General features: G+C 47.8%; 1 protein-coding gene across 6 annotated transcripts in view; it reads right to left on the bottom strand.

The window, feature by feature from the left end:
• Positions 1-364: 364 nt before the first annotated feature.
• The window catches only part of LOC140735775 (zinc finger protein 687-like), an 82,656-nt gene continuing 65,084 nt past the window's right edge, over positions 365-17,936 (bottom strand). For all 6 annotated transcript variants that reach the window (XM_073061251.1, XM_073061249.1, XM_073061247.1 and 3 more), the window contains 5 exons: positions 17,079-17,241; positions 16,733-16,996; positions 14,458-14,570; positions 11,510-11,642; positions 365-1,613 (listed from right to left, as the gene is read on the bottom strand). In XM_073061251.1, coding sequence (XP_072917352.1) covers positions 1,173-1,613; positions 11,510-11,642; positions 14,458-14,570; positions 16,733-16,996; positions 17,079-17,241 — 1,114 coding nt within the window. In that variant the 3' untranslated portion in view covers positions 365-1,172. The remainder of the gene's footprint in view (positions 1,614-11,509; positions 11,643-14,457; positions 14,571-16,732; positions 16,997-17,078; positions 17,242-17,936) is intronic.

Raw genomic sequence — 17,936 nt, 5'->3', positions numbered from 1 at the left:
TGTCCCATCCCTCAGCCCCCGACTGAGCGGGTGCCATGGGGTGCTGCAGGGACTCAGCAGGTCGAGCAGCATCCGTGGGGGAGGCAGGAGAACTGTCGGAAACTACCTGCCTTAGAGAAATCAGCCTGAGAATCGAGTGTCTGACCGATCACTGTCGCCCCTCGCGTCTTCAGACTTGACTAGACTCACCAGGTGAGAGGGAGGGAGGAAAATGCCATACCTTCAGCCGCTGGCCACTCTCCAAACCTATCTGCCTCACTCCTCGGAAAACCACACACCTCAACAGGCTGGAAACACCCAAGCCCCCGAAACAGGGATTTGAGAAGGGACAGGAGTGGGATCGTGAACATCCTGGTCCTGGGGAAGGGACAGCAGGCCAGGGTAGCCCGAGCTGAGTGCCCTCACTGGGTATCTTTCCAAAAGCACCTCCCTCCGGGATGCAGTTGAAAACCGGGAATGATCTTCAAGTGTAAAAGTTGCCACATCTGTTCCCTTGGGGTGATGGTGGGTGAGTGAGGGGAGGCTGACTCTGCCCTTGACGTGGGCAACATCGAAAAGCTGGTGGGTGCACAGCAAGTCTCCCCCCCACCCCACTTCTCTCTGCCAGCCTGGAGGGAAGATGGTGCCCGAGGGAACCCACCAATTGTTTTCAGGATTGGAGAGAGGAGGCAGATCAAAATTCGGGATGGTTTTGGGTTGCATGTTTGTTGGAATATCCCTCAATGGTGTTGAGGGAGAGCACCAGCCCGCCCTCCCCATCCTTCAGGGTCACAGCCCAGTCTTCAGTCATGGCTGATTCAACCCGCCAACCCTCCTCACCGTCCGCTCCACGAGAATCTACAGACTTGGCTGGTTAGCTGGCCAGCCATGGGAAGGGATGTCAACTCAATCAGATTTTTTTTTAGAGGGATGGGTGAGGGGAAATCTTGGTGGGTTAATCTCTAATTCTTCATGTTCCTTCACCCCAAGGCCTTCCCTCCAGTATCCCAGGGGGGTACAGGGGCCACAGCCCTCTGCCCCCAGCCCCCCGAGATTATGTCACAGTCAATGGCGCCACGCCTCAGCCCGCAAACACTTCACTTCCGCCAGATGCCCTCCCTCCCACCGACCCTCTTTCTGAGACCAGTGCAGTGGAACTCCCGCGAGAACATGGAGGGAGGTGGGTGAGGGAGTTACTTATCCAGGCCGTTCTGCTTGGATTTGATGAAGGCCATTCCGTGAGTCCGGAAGTGGGTCTTTAGCAGCGGCTCACTGTCGAACAGCTTTCCGCACACATCGCAGATGACCCTGCCCTCCAGGTGCAGGTCGTCAGGCTCTTCCGCCTGCACGCCACCCTTGGGCCCCTCGGACTCCTTCAGCCCGTGCACGATGAAGAGGTGGCGGGCGAGGGAAGGGCGGGCGGTGAAGCAGAGGCCGCACTGGCGGCACTGGTGGGAGGAGGCAGCAGTCCGGTGCTGGGGGATGTGCTGGTGGAAGTCGGAGAAACTGCCGGTGGTGTAGCCGCACTTCATGCAGCGGTACGGCGAGCTCCCGTTCACCTTCCGGCTCTTGGCCCCCTCCGAGGCACAGTGCTCCAGGCCGTCCCGCGAGGCAGCTCGCTTCCGGATGGTGGTCTGTGGAGGGGCAAGGCACACAGGCAGAGAGTCAGCCAGATGCACAGAGAGTGCAGCAAAGATAAAGACATGCATGCATATGTCAAGTTGGAAAGACACACAAGCAGGGAGAGCCAGATGCAGACAGACACAGACACACCTCTGCCACACAGGCTTAAAGACAGCTTCTACTCCGCTGTTATAACACTACTGAATGGTCCTTTGTCCGATAACATGAATTCTTGACCTCACTATCTACCTCGTTACGATCTTGCACTGCAGTTTCTCTGTGACTGTTGTAACTTATCGTGCAGCCTGTTGCACTATCTCAATGGTGGAGTAGACTCAATAGGTCAAATGTCCTAAAGCTGCTCCCAACTCTTAAGCTCTAATGCACTTGAATAGGGTGGACATGGAGGAGATCTTCCCTATGGTGGGGCAAGTCTAGGACCAGAGGGTCCACTCCGCTGCTTTAGAACAGAGATGAGGAGGGATTTCCTTAGACAGAGGGTGGTCATTCCCACAGGCCACTGTGGAGGCTAAGTTATTGGATATATTTAAAACAGAGGATCATAGGTTCTCGATCGGTAAGGGCGTTAAAGGCTACAGGGGGAAGGCAGGAGAATGGGGTTGAGAGATGTAATAGATCAGTTATGATCTAATGGTGAAGCAAACTCAAAGGGCTGAATGGCTTTATGAGAAAGGTATTTAGGGCTGTAATTGGGGTGTAGGTAGATGGATGGCACTAGGCAGAAGACTAGATGGGCCAAAGGGCTTGCTTTCTCAAGATTGTCATAGCTAGGGGAGGTAGTGGGAATAAGCATATTAAAGGCTCCCAATGGTGTGCATCTCAAATAGCCTCTGACAACCAAGTCTGGCTCCTGGCTTTCCTGTTCCTAGCTACTTAGCACAGCAAAACCGCTTCCACCGACAGAAGGGGCAAAGGCAGGTTATTGGTGCCTTAAAACAAATCACTTCGGACAGATGGGGTCGGCAACTCATCTAGAAGGGAAATTCTGATCTCAAACCTACACTGCCTTGCGGCTATCCCCACTCACGGGGAAAGCTTTTTGGGGAGAAACCCCAGGGAAATATCCAGAGCTGGAGCCCCTCACGCTGACTGGGAGCTCCTGCGACTCCATGTTGTGCACTCACAGATGCTCTTCTGAGCACCATTGTTGCAATGCGTGGATATTTGAGCTACTGTTGCCTTCCTGTCAGCTTGAACCTGTCTGGCCATTCTCCTCTGATATCTCTTAACAAGGCATTTTCACCCACAAAACTGACACTCACTGTATGTTTTTTGTTCTCACACCATCCTCTGTGAACTCTAGAGACCACTGTGCATGAAAATCCCAGAAGATCAGCAGATTCTGAGATACTCAGACCACCCCATCTGGCACCAACAATCATTCCACGGTCAAAGTCACTTAGATCACATTTCCTCCCCTTTCTGATGTTTGGTCTGAATGACTCAACCTCTTGACCACGTCTGCAAGCTTTTATGCATTGCTTTGCTACCGCATGATTGGCTGATTAGATATTTATATTAATGAGCAGGTGTACCTAATAAAGTGACCGCCATATGTGTGTAACAGCGCAGGGAGTTTAAAAACTTCTCACAAATGGGTGGTACAGTGGCTCAGCAGGGTAAAATTAGCCTCGAGCCGCCAGGAACCCAGGGTCAGAGCCCTAGTCTCCGGTACCATGGGTGGGTACGCTCTCTATTTCCCCCAAGTGTTTTGGTTTTCTCCGGCACCAAGTAATAGAGCACGGGAGCAGGCCATTTGGCCCTTCTGGTCCATGCTCCATCCAAGTTAGTCCTATTTGCCAGGGTTTGAGCCATACTCTCTCAACTCTAGGGCATCTCAGTAGCGCAGCAGGTAGCACGACGATATTACAGCTCAGGTGTCAATCCCAGCGTTCTCTCCAAGGAGTCTCTGTACATCCTCCCTGCGGAAGGTGTGGGTTTTCTCCAGTTCCCCCCCCCACAGTCCAAAGACGTAGCGGAGTACCGGGTAGGTTAATTGGCCATTGTAAATTGTCCCATGTTAGGTTAGAGTCAATTGGGTTGTCAAGGTTTGCTGGGTGGTGCACCTCAAAGGACCGGAAAGAACCCATTCTGCACAGTTTCTCTAAATAAATAAATAAAAACCTTTCCTATCCACGTGTCCGTCCAAAAGGTGTTACTGTACCTGCCTCAACCAACTGATTCCACAGAGACATTACTGTCCTCTTAAATCTTTACTCTCTTACCTGAAACCTAAGCCCTCCCGTTCTTGCTACCTTAACTGGGTGCGTTCATAATCAAGTCATGATTATGCCCCTCATTATTTTATACACCTCTACACTTCAAGAAATAAAGTTCTAGCCTGCCTATACACTCCTGATAACTCAGTCCCTCCAGACCCAAGGTTTTGCATAAGACACAGTAGCAGAATTAGGCCATTCGGTCCATCGAGTCTCTTCTGCCATTCCATCATGGCTGATTTATTATCCCTCTCAACCTGATTCTCCTGCCTTCTCCCCACCACCTTTCACACCATTACTAATCAAAAACCCATCAACCTCCACTTTAAATATACCCGATCTTTGCCTCCACAAATGCCTGTGGCAATGAATTCCGCAGATTCACCATCCCATGGCTAAAGAAATTCCTCCTCATCTCTGTTCTAAATAGACACCCCTCTATTCTGAGGCTGTGCCCTCTGGTCCCAGATTCTCCCACTACAGAAAGCATCCTCTCTACATCCAGTCTATCTAGGTCTTTCAACACAGTGGATTCCAGTTAATTGCGACACATTGGGACCGGTAAGTTTTCTATTAAGTTTTAAGTAAGTTTTCTGCCCCAATTTGTTGAAGTTTCATGGAAATAGTTAAAAAATATATAAAAAAAGACAAACTGCCATTTAACTGAGTAATAAATTATGTATTTAAATGAAGCAAGGACAAATTAGAACACTATCAATACTACTACAGTACTATAAAACTGTATTAGTTGGTAATGGTTATTGATGGAGGGATTCATCGAGTGTGAGCTGCTGTGTTCTTTTGATTGAGTGTAAATGAACAAGATCAGCGCAGACAGTACAGATAATGGACTGTCTACATTGCCTTCCTGCTAGAAGTAATGTAATCCAATAATAAATTGCCTAGCATTCTGTGTAGACACTAGCTCAGGGTCAGTTGTGTCCTCATCACTTTCCTTGTCTTCATATTCCCCGCCCTGGAGTTGTGGTAAAATGTTTTCAACGATTGCATGCTCCAAATCTTCAGTTTCACTGTAACATTCAAGATAACTGTCAATACCTACAAATTCTTTGTAGTTCCCAACTTGGCATCTCCAAGCCTGAATGTTTGAAACCACAGTGAGCAAAGCCATTTTGAATTGTCTTGCTGCTTATTTCTTGCCAATCATCAGTGACAAACTATACTGCCTGTGAAAGAATAACCCTTGCACTCACTTCCTTGGCTGTTGAAGACGTCAGTAGATTTTCTTCAATTGCTTCGAGAATGTGCTTCACCAACTTTCTGTGATACATCTTTAATTTTTTATTATTATTCCCATTTCCATTGTACCAAGGGTGTTGCACAGCATTGTCAGGCAAAAATTACAGCTGGATGTTTCTCAAACATCCCACGTTCGGATGTGCTGCACAATTGTCAAGAATTTTGCTTGATTTCCGCTGTAGCTCCATCTCCCAACTCGTCAGCCATCCCTTAAAAATTTCGTATGTCATCCATGTATTCTTACTAGCACAGTACTCGACTGGTAAACTATCCAAATTTAGCCATTTAGAGCAGCGAGGCTTAACGCAATTCCCAATAACAGTTCCTGACATATCTGCACAACACAGCATAGTTATATGATCCATTGCTTTCTTTGAACCCGAGGTTGTTGCGTGTTTGGAGAAAAGGGAATGTTACTTGTTGTCCCTCACATTATGTTCATTCTTCTCGCAGTTTATCTTGTTGATGTATCAAGCGTGCAATTGAGGATTTCGCCACTCCAGTTGTCACTGCCAGCTGACGATGGCTTTTAACTTGGTCTAGTAGGATAATTTTTTTCAGCTAGTATCAAATCTTTTCATGGCATTTTGGCAAGGGTCCCAAAATTAATTTAAAGTCAAAATAAAAAAGCAAAATGATCACAAATCACTGCTTCTTGAGTCGGTGTCTGTCTGCACGAATGGATAACATACCACAAGCACATGCAACTGATGCAAATGTTTGCTCTAAGCACGGTTTACACGAGTGTGTGCGACTGACCATGTCCTGTTCCAATTAGGCAGCATAGTGTTCCAAATAAACAAAGGGAATCCGGGCTATTTCCTCAATTTGATTTTGTTCTTTGAGAGTGGTCCCAATTAACTGATGGCCCAATTACCCAGAATCCACTGAATTCAAAGGTTTGAATGAGATCCCTCCTCATTCTTCTAAACTCCAGTGAGTACAGGCCTCCTCGTACATTAACACTCTGATTCCTGGAACCATTCTCGTGAACCTCCTCTGCACCCTCTCCAATGTCAGTACATCTTTTCTTAATAAGGACCCAAAACTGGTCATGATACTCTGTGCAGTCTGATCAATGCTTTGTAAAGCCTCAGTATGACACACTTACTCTTTGATTTCAAGAGGACTAGAATAAATGCTAACATTGTACTTGCCTTCCTTACCATCGACTCAACCTGCAAGTTAACCTTTAGGGAATCCTACCCAAGGAATCTCAGGACTCTTTGTACCTCTAATTTTTAATTTTTTTTCCCTCTCCCTGTAGAAAATAGTCTACACCTTTATTCCTTCTACCCAAGTGCATGGCCATACAATTCCTTACACTATATTCCATCTGCCACTTCTTTGCCTATTCTTCCAATATGTGCTTCTGCAAGCTCCCCGCTTCCTCAACACGACCTGCCCTTCGACCTATATTCGCATTGCCTGCAAACCTGGCCACAATGCCATCAATTCCATCATCCAAATCACTGAGACAATGTGAAAAGTGGTCCCAACAATGACTCCTGTGGAACACCACTAGTCACTGGCAGCCAACCAGAAAAAGCCTGCTTTACTCCCGCTCTTTGCCTCCTGTCAGTCAGCCAATCCTCTATCCATGCTAGTATCTTTTGTGTAATACCATGGGCCTGCATCTTAAGCAGCCTCATTTGCAGCACCTTATCAAAGGCCTTCTTCAAATACACGTAAACAACATCCACTGACTCCTTTGTCTATCCTGTCTGTTACTTCCTCAAAGGATTTCAACAGGCAAGATTTCCCTTTAAGGAAACCATGCTGAATTTGGCCTATTTTATCATGTGCTACCAAGGACCCTGGAACCACATCGTTAACAATTGACTCCAACATCTTTCCAACCACTGAGGCCAGGCTAACTGGCCTATGATTTCCTTTCTTCTGCCTCCCTCCCTTATTACAGAGTGGAGTGACATTTTCCAGTTCTCTGGAACCTCTCCAGAAACTAGTGATTCTTGACAGATCATTACTAATGGTGTGGACCTCTAATAGCCTCTGACAACCAAGTCCAGCTCCTGGCCTTCACATGTGGCTTAGCTACTAAACCCAGTGGAAATTTTCCTACTGACAGGAGAAGGGGCAAAGGTGGGTTACTGGCGCATTAAAACCAGTTGCTTCGGGCAGATGGGGCTCGTCAGCCATGGTTGACGGCTCGCCTAGGAGAAGGAGAACTCGTTTCGAACCTCTGCTGCCTTGTGGCAACACCCACTCATGGGGAAGGCTTTGGGAGAAACCCCAGAGGGGAAATCCAGATCTGGCAGTAAGACAGTCCTACACTGAGGTTGCTGACTGGTAACTCCTGCAATATTGCTGGTGTCAAACAGTATTTGTCTCTGTTGCTCCTTCAAGTTCATCAGATGCGTGGAGAGGGGGAGCTTGCTACATGGGCAACAGCTTTCTCTCCATATTGTACTGTCCAGGGCTCTGTATCTAGACAGTTAGGACACAACATCCATTGTTGACCCTGACCAACAGAGGCCTCAACTCTCACTTCTGCCCCATGATTCTCCCGAATCTCTGGCACACTGCTAGTATCTTCCACAGTAAACTGATGCAAAATATTTATTAAGTTTGTCCACTGTTTCTTAGTCCTCCATTACTACCTCTGCAGTGTCATTTTTCCAGTGGTCTAATGTCCACTCTCGCCTCTCTTTTACTCTTTCTATATCTGAAAATATCTTTGGTATCCTCTTTTGACAAGCTTCCTTCACATTTCATTTTTTTAAATCTCCTTATGGCTCTTGTTCATTGCCTTCTCTTGGGTTTTTATCCCAATCTTCTAATTCCCCACTAGGTTTGCTATATTACATCCACTCTCTTTTATGTGACTTTTAACTTCTCTCGTCAGATACACTGGTGTCATCCTCCTTTTAGAATACTTCATCTTTGGTAAGTATCTATCCTGTGCCTTCGGTCTTGCCCCCAGAAACTTCAGCCATTGCTGTTCTGCCATCATCCCTTCCAACCAACTTTGACCAACTCCCCTCTCATGCCTCTGTCATTCCTTTTATTCAACTGTAATACATCTCACTTTATCTTCTCTATCTCAAACAGCAGGGCAAATTTTATCATATTATGATCACTGTCTACTAAGGGTTCCTTTACCCTAAGCTCCCTAATCAGATCTGGTTCATTTCACTACACCGAATCCAGAACTGTCTTCTCCCTACTGGGATCAACCACAAGCTGCTCTAAAAAGCCATCTCATAGGCATTTTACAAATTCCTCTTTTGGGATCCAGCACCAACCTGATTCTCCCCAATCTATCTGCATTTTGAAACCTCCCATAACTATGGCAACATTGACCTTTTTACAAGTCTTTTCTATCTCCTGTTGTAATTTGTAGCCCACATCCTGGTTACTATTCGAAGACCCATCTTTACCTCCCATCAGGTCTTTTTACCCTTGCAGTTTCTTAACTGTGCCCACAAGGATTCTATATCTTCCAATCCTATGTCACCTCGTTCGAAGGATTTGATTTATTTTTTTTTACCAGTAGCGTCATCCTATTGCCTGTCCTTTTGATACAATGTGTATCCTTGGATGTCAAGGTCCAAACTATGATCTTTCAGCCACGACTAGGTGATGCCCACAAAATCAATCTCTAAATGTGCTACTAGATCATCTACCTTATTTAATAGACAATAGGTGCAGGAGTAGGCCATTCTGCCCTTCTAGCCAGCACCACCATTCACTGTGATCATAGCTGATCATACACAATCAGTACCCCGTTCCTGCCCTCTCCCCATATCCCTTGACCCCACTATCTATAACAGCTCTATCTAACTCTCTCTTGAAAGCATCCAGAGACTTGGCCTCCACTGCCTTCTGGGCCAGAGCATTCCACATATCCACCACTCTCTGGGTGAAAATGTTTTTCCACATCTCTGTTCTAAATGGCCTACCCCTTATTCTTAAACTGTGGCCTCTAGTTCTAGACTCGCCCATCAGCGGGAACATGCTTCCTGCCTCCAGTGTGTCCAATCCCTTAATAATCTTATATGTCTCAATCAGATCCCCTCTCATTCTTCTAAATTCCAGTGTATACAAGCCCAGTCGCTCCAATCTTTCAACATATGACAGTCCCACCATTCCGGGAATTAACCTTGTGAACCTACGCTGCACTCCCTCAATAGCAAGAATGTTCTTCCTCAAATTTGGAGACCAAAACTGCACACAATACTCCAGGTGGGGTCTCACCAGGGCCCTGTACAGTTGCAGAAGGACCTCTTTACTCCTATACTCAATTCCTCTTGTTATAATATAATATACAGCATGCATTCAAATTTAACACTTTCAGTCCTGTATTCATCACCCTTTTCGACCCCCTCCTCATTACACTTCAACTCATTCCACTGATTGCAATTTTACCCTATCATCTGCCCGTCCTTCCACACAGTCTCACTACACACTGCACCTAGTTCTACAGTTTGCCCTCCTTATCCGCGAGGGATTGGTTCCGGGACCCCCCACGGATACCAAAATTCGCGGATGCTCAAGTCCTTTATTCAACCTGTCTCAATGCAGTGATTCTTAGGACCCAGCGGAACCCAAGACCTTATTCAACATGTCGCAATGCGGTGGATCTTATGACCCAGCGGAACCCAAGACCTTATTTAACCTGTCTCAGTGTGGTGGACATTAGGACCAGCGGCAGAGATCTGAATCCGCGGTGTTTCTGTTCACGAAAATAATCACGATAACGATTGAAAATAAAGTGGAAATAATAAAGCAATCGGAAAGAGGTGAAACGTCATCGGTCATTGGAAAAGCGTTAGGCTACAGTCGGTAACGATTGGAACAATTTTAAAGGATAAAGTGAGAAAGGCCCTGCCCCGATGAAAGCTACAATTATTACTAAGCAACGCAGTGGTTTAATTATTGGGTTTTGGGTTTTTGATCCTCCACATCAACCCGGCACAGTGGAGAGCGCATTCCATAGCGATCTGTTAGTAGATCACACTTGCGTTCCCAAGCCCAGCGCTGAAACATATGTTCTTAAGTGTTTTATATGCATAGAAAGGTATGCATATAAAGGTAAAGTATATACTATGTATGAAGACAAACGTTTGACTAACTGACGCTAAATAATACCGGATGTACCTGTTCCGACTTACTTAGTTAAGAGAACTTCCGATTTTTTTCGATCCCGATCCATGATAACCCACGCACATCCTCCTGTATACTTTAAATCATCTCTAGATTACTTGTAATACCTAATACAATGTAAATGCTATGTAAACTAGTTATACTGCATTGTTTAGGGAATAATGACAAGAAAAAAAAGTCTGTACATGCTCGAACAACAAGTGCTGAAAGAGCACTTCCGGGTTTTCTCGATTCACGGTTGGTTGAATTCGTGCATGCGGAATTCGCGGATAAGGAGGGCCGACTGTATATCAAATGCCCCATCCTCAGCCCTACCACTCCAGTTCCCATCCCCTGCCAAATTAGTTTAAGCCCTCCCCAACAGTTTTGGCAAACCTGTCTGCAAGGATAATGATCCTCCTTGGGTTCAGGCGTAACAAGTCATACCTTCCGCTGAAGAGATCTGAACCCCTGCCCCCTGCACCAGCTCCCCAGCCATGCACTCATCTGACAAATCATCCTATCCTTAGCCTTCCTGGCGTGTGGCACAGGCAGCAATCCAGAGATTACTACCCTGGGTGTCCTGCTTTCCAGCTTTACCCAAATCCCTAAATGTTCTCTTCTGGACCTCCTCCCTTTTCCTACTTATGTTGTTGGTACCAATGTGTACCAAGACTTCAGGCTGCTCACCTCCCCCCTTTAGAATGCTGCGGACCTGAGATATCCCTGACCCTGGCACCTGGGAGGCAACATACCATCCAGGTATCTCCTTCACGAGCACAGAACCTCCTGTCTGCTCCTCTGACTATGGGATCCCCATCACTACTGCACTCATCTCCCCACTTCCCTCTGAGCCACAGCACCATCGCGGCTCTGCAGTCCAAAGACATGCAGCTTGTTGGGTTAACTGACCACAGTAAATCATTCCCTGACTGCGTCCAAGAGTCCAAATGAGCCCGACTAAGAGACTGGGAAGTGAAATCTGGGAGGGGTTGTTGAGAGCATGCATGGAACAAAATGGGAAGAGAGCAAGATTAGTTGAAATAAATAGCTGGTACAGATTGTGGGTGAAGTGACCTGTTTCTCTTCTGTATGACTCTAACCAAATACACCTTTCCATTAAATGGAGTTTTCTCTCGTAACTTAAATAACCGAAATTAACCTGAAAGGTTAAAAACTGAAGGTTACCCCTATACTGAAGCAATGTCTGAGTTCTACCTGTAATGCAAATTAAACAGGGCCATTACTTCATCTGCTAACAGAGTAGTTCTGCTGCGTGCACTCGTCTCGGCTGATCTTACCTTAATGCTGACTCTCTCGAAGAGGTTCTCCTGGTCCTGAATGTGGTCAGCCAAGTTAATACCGTGGATGACTTGCAGGTGCTTCTCTAGTGTCAGACGGCTGCTAAAAGTCCGCTTGCCCTTGACGCAGTGTCTGAAACGCAAGGCTGCACGTCACTACCGAATCGTACCTGATCGCACTCTTTTAACAGGGTGTTTAAACTGAGGGTGTGACAGCAGCTCACCTAAGGTGACTGTGTGCACCCCACTTAAGAGGTGGCACAGTAATGTAACGGTATTGCAGCACCAGCAACCCGAGTTAAATTCCTATCGCTGTCTGTAAAGAGTTTGTATGTTCTCCCTGTGACTTTCCTCCAGGTAGGTGTTCTGCTTTCGTCCCTCACCCCAAAGAAATATGGGGTATTAAGTTAATTACTTATAAAAAGCTTCAAAGAGTGCAGACGGGTGACCTTAGAGGTATACAAGACGATGAGGGGTGTAGATAGAGTGAAATGGTCCATGCTGGTAGTGTAGTGGTTTCCACACCCAGACCTGGAACAAGAGGTTCAGGGTTTGCACCTGGCCAGCTCCTTGCACGCTTTCCATCTGGTTGAGCATTGAGCTAGCAACTTGGCCTCATAAAGCAGACAAACGCTAAAGAAACGGCAAACAACGTGCAGGGTGGAATTCAGAGTGGATGCTTGACCCTTGGGTTGGGTCAGAACTAGAGGTCATAGGTTTAGGGTGAAAGGTGAATATTTAAGTGGGAGCTTCTTCACCCAGAGTGTGGAATGAGCCACTAGCAGAAGGTTCAACTGTAACATTTAAGAGAAGTTTGTAGGTACATGGATGAGAGAGGGAGGGAGGGCTGTGGTGCAGGTACAAATAGATGGGACTAGGCAGAAGATGAGGTAACTTGTTTGGCCAGAAGGGCCTGTTACACTGCTGTATTACTAAATAAATAAATAGAGGGAATTTGAGGGTCCTTTGTAAACATTTAAGGAGTCTTCAAAACACAAGGTATAACACAAGGTATTTTAGGATCAAAGGAAAGTGCTGAGGAAGGAGTTGCTGCTGATATGGAGGAGGTGACCGTGGTGTTCGAAAATGGTTAAAATAGACAGGCAGGAGGTCACAACTGTGTACAGGGGAACAAGGAACAGTACAGGAACAGGCCTTTGGCCCATGATGATTGTAAACATAATGTCAAATTAAAATAAATTATCCATATTAATTTCATGTGTCTATCTAAAGAGCCTCTTAAATGGCTCCATTGTTTCAGCTTCCAGCACCACCCCTGGCAGCCCATTTCACACACCCACCATTCTGTGTAAGAAAACATTTACCCCCATATCTTTCTTAACCTTTCCCCTTTTCACCTTCAAGGCATGAACTGTAGAATTTGACATTTTTACAGGCAGGAAAAAGGCTTTCTGTGCCGTGCAGTATTTTATATTCCTCACGGCTCCCCTCAGACTCTCGCCAGAAAACAACCCAAGTCAAAACTATCCAAACAGAAATTGGGTGAGAAATTTGTGGAAATCTGTGCCTGATTCTGGCCTTACTGACATTTGCCACTCCAGTTCTCCATTCACTTGTCTGCCTGCAGCCTCCTCCACAGCTAGAGGCTCCTCTAGCAGCTCGTTTGCTCATTCCACATGCCCACAACATTAAAAAGTTGTCCCTCAGGTCCCTTTTAAATCTTTACCCATTACCTTAAACCTGGCTCCACTAGTTTCTGACTCCCTCTCCCTGGGTAAAAAAAACTGCACAGGCAAATTTGGAAGGACAGAGATTGCAATCTTTCCATAATGAAGTCTCTCCTTCTAAATTTGAGTGAATACTAGTTCTACGCTAATGGTGTGTCCCCTTCCATCTCCCTCCCCCACCCCACCCTTCCGCCTTTCCCTCACCCCAACTGCCCTTCTGCCTTTCCTTCACCCCTCCCTCCCATCTCTCCCCACCCCTCCTGCCTGCCAATCCAACTCTCCCCACTCTCTTCCCCCTCCTTCCATCTCCCTCCCTCCTGTCTCTCACCTTCCCAACCCTCCCTCCCCTACCCCTCCTGCCCTTTCATCTCACTCCCCACCTCTGCCTACCCTCCCACCTCCCTCCCCCACCCCTCCCTTCCACCTTTCCCTCACCCCAACTGCCCTTCTGCCTTTCCTTCACCCCTCCCTCCCATCTCTCCCCACCCCTCCTGCCTGCCAATCCAACTCTCCCCAGTCTCTCTTCCCCCTCCTTCCATCTCCCTCCCTCCTGTCTCTCACCTTCCCAACTCACTCAACCCAACCCTTCCTCCCCTCTCCCCTACCCCTCCTGCCCTTTCATCTCACTCCCCACCTCTGCCTACCCTCCCACCTTTCCCTCACCCCAACTGCCCTTCTGCCTTTCCTTCACCCCTCCCTCCCATCTCTCCCCACCCCTCCTGCCTGCCAATCCAACTCTCCCGAGTCTCTCTTCCCCCTCCTTCCATCTCCCTCCCTCCTGTCTCTCACCTTCCCAACTCACTCAACCCAACCCTTCCTCCCCTCTCCCCTACCCCTCCTGCCCTTTCATCTCACTCCCCACCCCTGCCTACCCTCCCACCTCCCTCCATTCCATCTCTCCCCCAGCCCTCCTGCCCTTCTTTCAGTCCCTCAAACTCTGCCTTTCCATCTCTCCCTGATCCCTTCCTCCTCTCTCCCCCACCCCTTCTCCTCTGTCCCTCATCTTTCCCGCTTCTCTCCCCCACCCTTCCTGCCATTCCGACTCTCCCCTCAAGTCTCTCTTCACCACTTCCCGTCTCTCTCTCTCCCTCCCTTCTGTTTGTCTGTCTCTCTAGCCCTCCTTTCTGTCTCTCTCCACCCCACCCTCCCATCTCCCTCTCCCTCTATATTGTCCACTGAGCAATGGCCGCGTAAATCATCGCCAGTCCGGCCTCGAGTCTCTGGGGAAGAGGTTTCCTGGTCGGTAGCAGCCTCAGTTACCTGCAGTTGTAAACACGCTTGATCCCCTCGTGGTTCACTCGGACGTGCCTTCGCAAACTGGGTGCCGAACAGAATGACCGTTCGCAGAGACGGCACGGGAACTTCTTCATTGCCTGTTGACGACATCCAGCATGAGACGTGGCGGAGGAAAAGAAATACACCACTGATCCCCATTTCTACTGCATCCCCTTCCAGTTCGGCATCTGAAACCTCCCTTTTACAAAGCATCATCGAATACTTCTGGCAGGGGAATATCTCACTGCATTTCATTTCATGCCCCCTTACACAGAACAGCTCACCCTGAGCACATCATATTGATCAATCCCAAAGGCCAGTGGCTACCGTTCATTAAAAGTTTGAGGAGATTTGGTATGTCACCACAGACTCTAGCAAATTTCTACAGATATACTGCAGAGAGCATGCATCCTCGCCTGGTATGGAGGCTCCAACTTACAGGGCTGAGAAAAGCTGCACAGCATTGTAGACTCAGCCCGCTCTATCATGGGCACTAGTCTCCCCACCACTAAAGACTGTGCCTCAGAATAGGCAGCATTCGGATCATGCCTTCTCATTACTACTACCTGAGAGCAGGCACAGGAGCCTAAAGATGTACAATGTCTTCCCTCCCCCCTCCCATCCCTGTTAACAGATTTCTGAATGGTTCATGAGTTGCGACTACCATCTCACTATTTTGCAGTACTTATTTATATTTCTTAAAGTTGCTATTTTTCTAGTAGTTTAACCTTTTCTATGCTGCTCATATTTTTATATGATCACCTATATGTGTGTACTTGTTCAGTAATTGTAGTGTTGCTGATTCTGTATTTTTCTAGAAGCTTCCAAGATTTTCTACATCAGGTGCCACACCTCTCGAATCTGACTAACTCACATGTTATAACTGGAATGTGCCTCATCTTTCTGCTGAGCTAGTTTTTTTAGGATCACAATTTCCTTGATCTCCTCCTTTGCTTTTTCTCTCTCTTTACAGTCAGAGTGAGTTGGTTACTGCTAAAAATACCAAGACTTCTGGCTTCCCTCCCCCTTGAGAATGCTCCACAGCTGAGATGTTCCTAAAACAGGCACCGTACCAACCAGGTGTCTCTCTAACACCTACAGAAACTTGTGTCTACTCCTCTAACAATGGAACCCCCCATCACTACTGAGGTTCTCCTCCCCTCTTCCCTTCTGAGCCACAGCACCAGATTCAATGCCAGAGATCCAGTCGCTGTGGTTCTCCCCTGGTAGGTCACCCCCTCAACAAAATCCAAAGAGGTATACTTATCACGGAGTGGAACAGCCACATGGGTACTCCGCACTGGCTGCCCATTTTCTTGCCCTCTCCAAGTACCCAAGTACTTGTTGCCTGCAACTCCTGTCCATCACCTCCTCATTTTCCTGTCTGAGCCGAAGGTCATCGGGACAGTGTTCCAGTTCCTTAACACTTTCCCTGAAGAGCTGCAGCTCAGTGCACCTGGTTATCTGGGAGACTGGAGATCTCCTGCAATTCCCACATCTCAAACAAAGATCACAGCACAGCCCCTGGAGCCAATCCCACTGCACTAACTATGAACTAACAGACAAAGAATGAAGAAGAAACTAATCGGAAACGTACCTCATTCGAGTTTGTTGAGCCCAAGCCCCTACTCTAACACCGGTTCACTCACACAATGGCCACTCCTTATTTTTAATAGCCCTTGCTAATGAATTGTGATTTGATTAGGCTGCTAGAAAATGCCGAAAGCCCACGAATATTCCTTTTAAAATTTCTTTGCCCAACCCAATTAACCGGAATCCACAGTGCTGGCGACAAGAGCTGTAAAGAAGCCTTGAAAGTGAGTCTGCAGGTCGCAGAATCAGTTCCGAGTGGTGGTGATTGAAGTTATCCACGCCAGCTCAGGACCCTGATGGTTGTAGGGTAATAACTGTTCCCAAACCTGGTAGTAGGAGGCTTTTGCAACTGCTGCCAGCTATACTCCACACCTATGCTGTCCTTGCCCTGGGAGTAGATGATAGGATAATGTAGAGGGAGGTTTACTCGGTATTTCCTCTGACTTGGGAACAGCGCAGACGGAGCTACAGCACGGTATAGGCACTTTGGTTCACAATGCTCCAAGATCGTTCCACCTTTCCCTCCCACAGAGCCCTCTGTTTTCTTTTTATCCCTTTCCTCCTCAACTAATCTGGGAGGGCTTGGTGGGAGCTCAAAGCACGCAGATTCCTTGTCACCCCAGGTCCACAGATGCTATGCGCTCTGCCCTTGCCCTCGGTCACTCACTTTGCCATGATCCCTCTTCATGTGGGTCACATACTCCTCGCGCTCCGGGAACCACATCTGGCACTGGCTGCACGTCCAGCCGGCGTTCTTCAGCTTCAGCCTCATCTCCTTCCGCCGCTGCAAGCTCAGGACGTCCTTGGGGCTGGCGGACGACTCGTCGGTCAACGAGTCCACCGAGTCTGGGCTTGACTTTGGCGCTGGTTTGACCGGTGTGGCCGGCTGGCTCTGCACCGGCTCCTCGCTTTTCAGGCTGGAGTGGGTGCTCTGCAGGGGAAGAAAGCCACATTCAGAGGTTGCACTAGACAAACAGAACTACTGCCTGGCTGCCCACTCCTCCCCGGCTCACCTTAACGTGCTCCATCATCGTCCGTTTCTGGGCATAAAGCACTGGGCACTGCGGGCATTTAAAGACAGCGACACGCTGCTTCGTCAGGTGCTGGTCAAAGTGGGCGCTCAACAACGGCTGGTGGGTGAAGACGGTGTCACACATGGCACACTTGTGAATCACCCTGTGGTGGGGGGAGGGTGGAGAAGAGAGGGAGAAGACTTACTGTTACAAAGCACAGAAAGAGACTCTTTGGCCCATCTAGTGTATGCTGAACTGTTACTCTGCTTTCCCCCCCACACACCTGCACCCAGACCTGCCCTCTGTACACCTCCCATCCATGTACTTATCCAAAGTTTTCCTAAATGTTGCAATCAAACTCACATCCACCACATCTGCTGGCAGCTTGTTCCACACTCTTACCAACCTCTGAATGAAGTTCCCCCTCAGATTCCCCTTTCAGCCTTAACCCATGACCTCTAGCTCTGGTTTCACCCAAACTCAGTTGCTTGCATTTACCCTAACCTTTGCTTTTTGCTCCTTTCTGCGCCTTGTGGAGTATCAGGCAGCAACCTTGCCGTTTATTTGTCTGTTTTTTTGTACGAGGCCGAGTTGTCAACTTGACACTCAACCCAGCAGAGACGGAAAATGTTCAAGAAGCCGGCCAGATCCGAACTCGGGGCACTCGACTCAAAGTCTAGTGTGGATGCCTCTACACCACCGGCTGCCTATGACCCTATCTACCCCTCATTTCTGAATACTCCCACACATCAGGGAATAAAGTCCTAACCTACTCAACCTTTCCCTATAACGCAGATCTTTGTTCCAGCAACATCCTTGCAAATTTTCTCTGAACTCTTTCAAACCCTTACTGATAGC

Source organism: Hemitrygon akajei, chromosome 11 (assembly GCF_048418815.1).
Source record: "Hemitrygon akajei chromosome 11, sHemAka1.3, whole genome shotgun sequence".
NCBI classification, from domain to species: domain Eukaryota; kingdom Metazoa; phylum Chordata; class Chondrichthyes; order Myliobatiformes; family Dasyatidae; genus Hemitrygon; species Hemitrygon akajei.
The sequence above is the reverse complement of the archived record's forward strand: the minus strand, read 5'-3'. Positions and strand labels throughout refer to the sequence as shown.